The following is a 2,143-nucleotide window of genomic DNA, read 5'->3' on the forward strand; positions in this document are numbered from 1 at the left end:
CTTTGTTCTGTTTTTGATATTTTCTGACAAAATATAGTTTCTCAAAAAGTAGTTTTGAACACTTTTGGACACAAGGGTTTTGAATAGGATGGTAAAAACTTTGTCAACTCTGCTTTCCATTTGCACACATGCATAAACATAGGGGAAATTTGGTTACTAATATAAAAAAAACTCAGAAGAAGAGAACCAAATATATTCATGCATACAAATTGAAATTTTAATCAATAATTCAACTTCTATGTAACTAGATAAAAACCAGCTGCATAAAAAAGTAAAATGTTCTCATTGAATGATTGTTCAATATAAAACATTATTTTGGTACATTTTAATTCTGATTTTGATGTTTTCTCACAAAATACAATTTTTCTAAAAATATAGTTTTGGACACTTTCAGACAGTTTTGGACACAAGGGTTTTGAACAGGACGGTAAAAACCAGGGTTTTAACCATGGTTTTTACCGTAGTGTCCAAAATCTTGCCAACCCTGCCATAAGCATTAAAAAAGGGTTTCCCCGTAAGCTCAAAACATGTGTATGCAGTTTCCTGCAAATTTACATTTTTACATTGTTTTATTTTCTTTTCTGGTATTTACTCAACTCTTATAATTTATTCTGTCTCTTTTTGAAAGCTATTATAAAAAACTATGAGTTTCATTTTAGTAAGACTAAATTGATACTACATTTTTGTATTGATAAATCAAAATTTGGTTGGTATGTTATAGTCTCAAAATGGTTGGAGCCAATTGTTTATTAAATATTTATTTTCTTCCCTGGAGTGGCCTTCCCTAAGAACATACCCATCTATAACAGAAAGTAAGCTTTAAATAAACTTTCATACTTACATATTCCGAGAAGAATAAAAAAGTTTCGAGTTTTGTAACAGATTTAAAAAAAAACGTACAAAATTCTATTTGAAGGAAGATGTTTTCAACAAATAAAGAGATCATGCAGTTTGTGACAGAATATGTATTATTTAAAAATACACAATGCTTTGAAAGCAACATCATTTACAAAAATAAAAATAATACAAATGTTCATACTCCAAGGAAATTAAAAACACCTTTCATATCTTTAAAATATTGCATAAAAGTACATTATAGGCAGTGAGAATAACCAAGATGCCTCCAAAGCTGATATTAAAAGGTGTTGCATGAATTTTATCACAGTTAAAATGAATATGGCAAAAATTCAGGCATAAAGACACATCAAATGCAATCCCAATGTCCAAAGAGCCACTTAATGAGAATCGTGAAAGAATACTGGAATCTAAAAAAAGAAAAGCTTTTAGACATCACACAAAAAATTTTACATTTTAAAATGTATTAACATTACAAATGAATTTCAAAAAGTAATAAACTTCAACAACAACCAAAAATATTAATTTTTTGTTATCTTGTCCTTAACAACAGCTTGCTCCTCAAGTTGAATGCAAACATTGGATCTTGCATATTTTTACTTCCTTTTACAAAAAAGGAAGTATTGTATTTGCAAAAAAATTTTCAAATAAAAATCGGCCTTAATTTCCATTTTGCTCACCCCCAAATGATTGTTGAGTTTTTTTTCAACTCGACCACACGTGGATATGTGCCTAGGAACGTACAGACACCCGAAATATCCATTTTGACGATCCCCGAGTTAATTACGACGAGTTTTCTTGTGACGTCTGTATGTACGTATGTATGTGCGTATGTGTGTGTGTATGTAGCATAACTCAAGAACGGAATGTCCTAGAAAGTTGAAATTTGGTACGTAGTGAGGTCTAGTTGTGCACCTTCCTTTTTGGTTGCATTCGTATGCTCCAAAGGGGGTCTTTTGCCCCTTTTTGGGGGAAAATCATTGTTAATTTCGATGTAAACTCAAGTGGTATTATAATTTGGCGGACACTTGGCGATATATCGCCAGTCTTTTGGTCGCCAAGTTTTGTCGCCTACTTGGCGACAAATTTGGCGATTTTTTTTAAAATCTGGTTTCAATTTGGCCACTGTTGGTGATATTTAGAGAGTAAACTATTGAATCATATTAAAACTGCCAATAATGAGAAAATGACATTAAATTGGAGTAAAAGGAAGTCATGTGATGATCATCAGCTAGTTTCAAGAAACATACAGTTGTTGCTTTAATGTTGATCACATGCCCAGACATAG

At 31.4% G+C, this 2,143-nt stretch overlaps 1 protein-coding gene across 1 annotated transcript in view; it reads right to left on the reverse strand.

The window, feature by feature from the left end:
- Positions 1–963: 963 nt before the first annotated feature.
- LOC129233107 (AP-3 complex subunit sigma-2-like) overlaps positions 964–2,143 on the reverse strand; it is a gene marked incomplete at its 5' end in the record, with an annotated part of 23,404 nt that continues 22,224 nt past the window's right edge. The window contains 1 exon segment of the mRNA XM_054867166.1: positions 964–1,265. Coding sequence (XP_054723141.1) covers positions 1,236–1,265 — 30 coding nt within the window.

The sequence above is a fragment of the Uloborus diversus genome, unplaced genomic scaffold (assembly GCF_026930045.1).
Source record: "Uloborus diversus isolate 005 unplaced genomic scaffold, Udiv.v.3.1 scaffold_17, whole genome shotgun sequence".
In the NCBI taxonomy this organism is placed as follows: Eukaryota; Metazoa; Arthropoda; class Arachnida; order Araneae; family Uloboridae; genus Uloborus; species Uloborus diversus.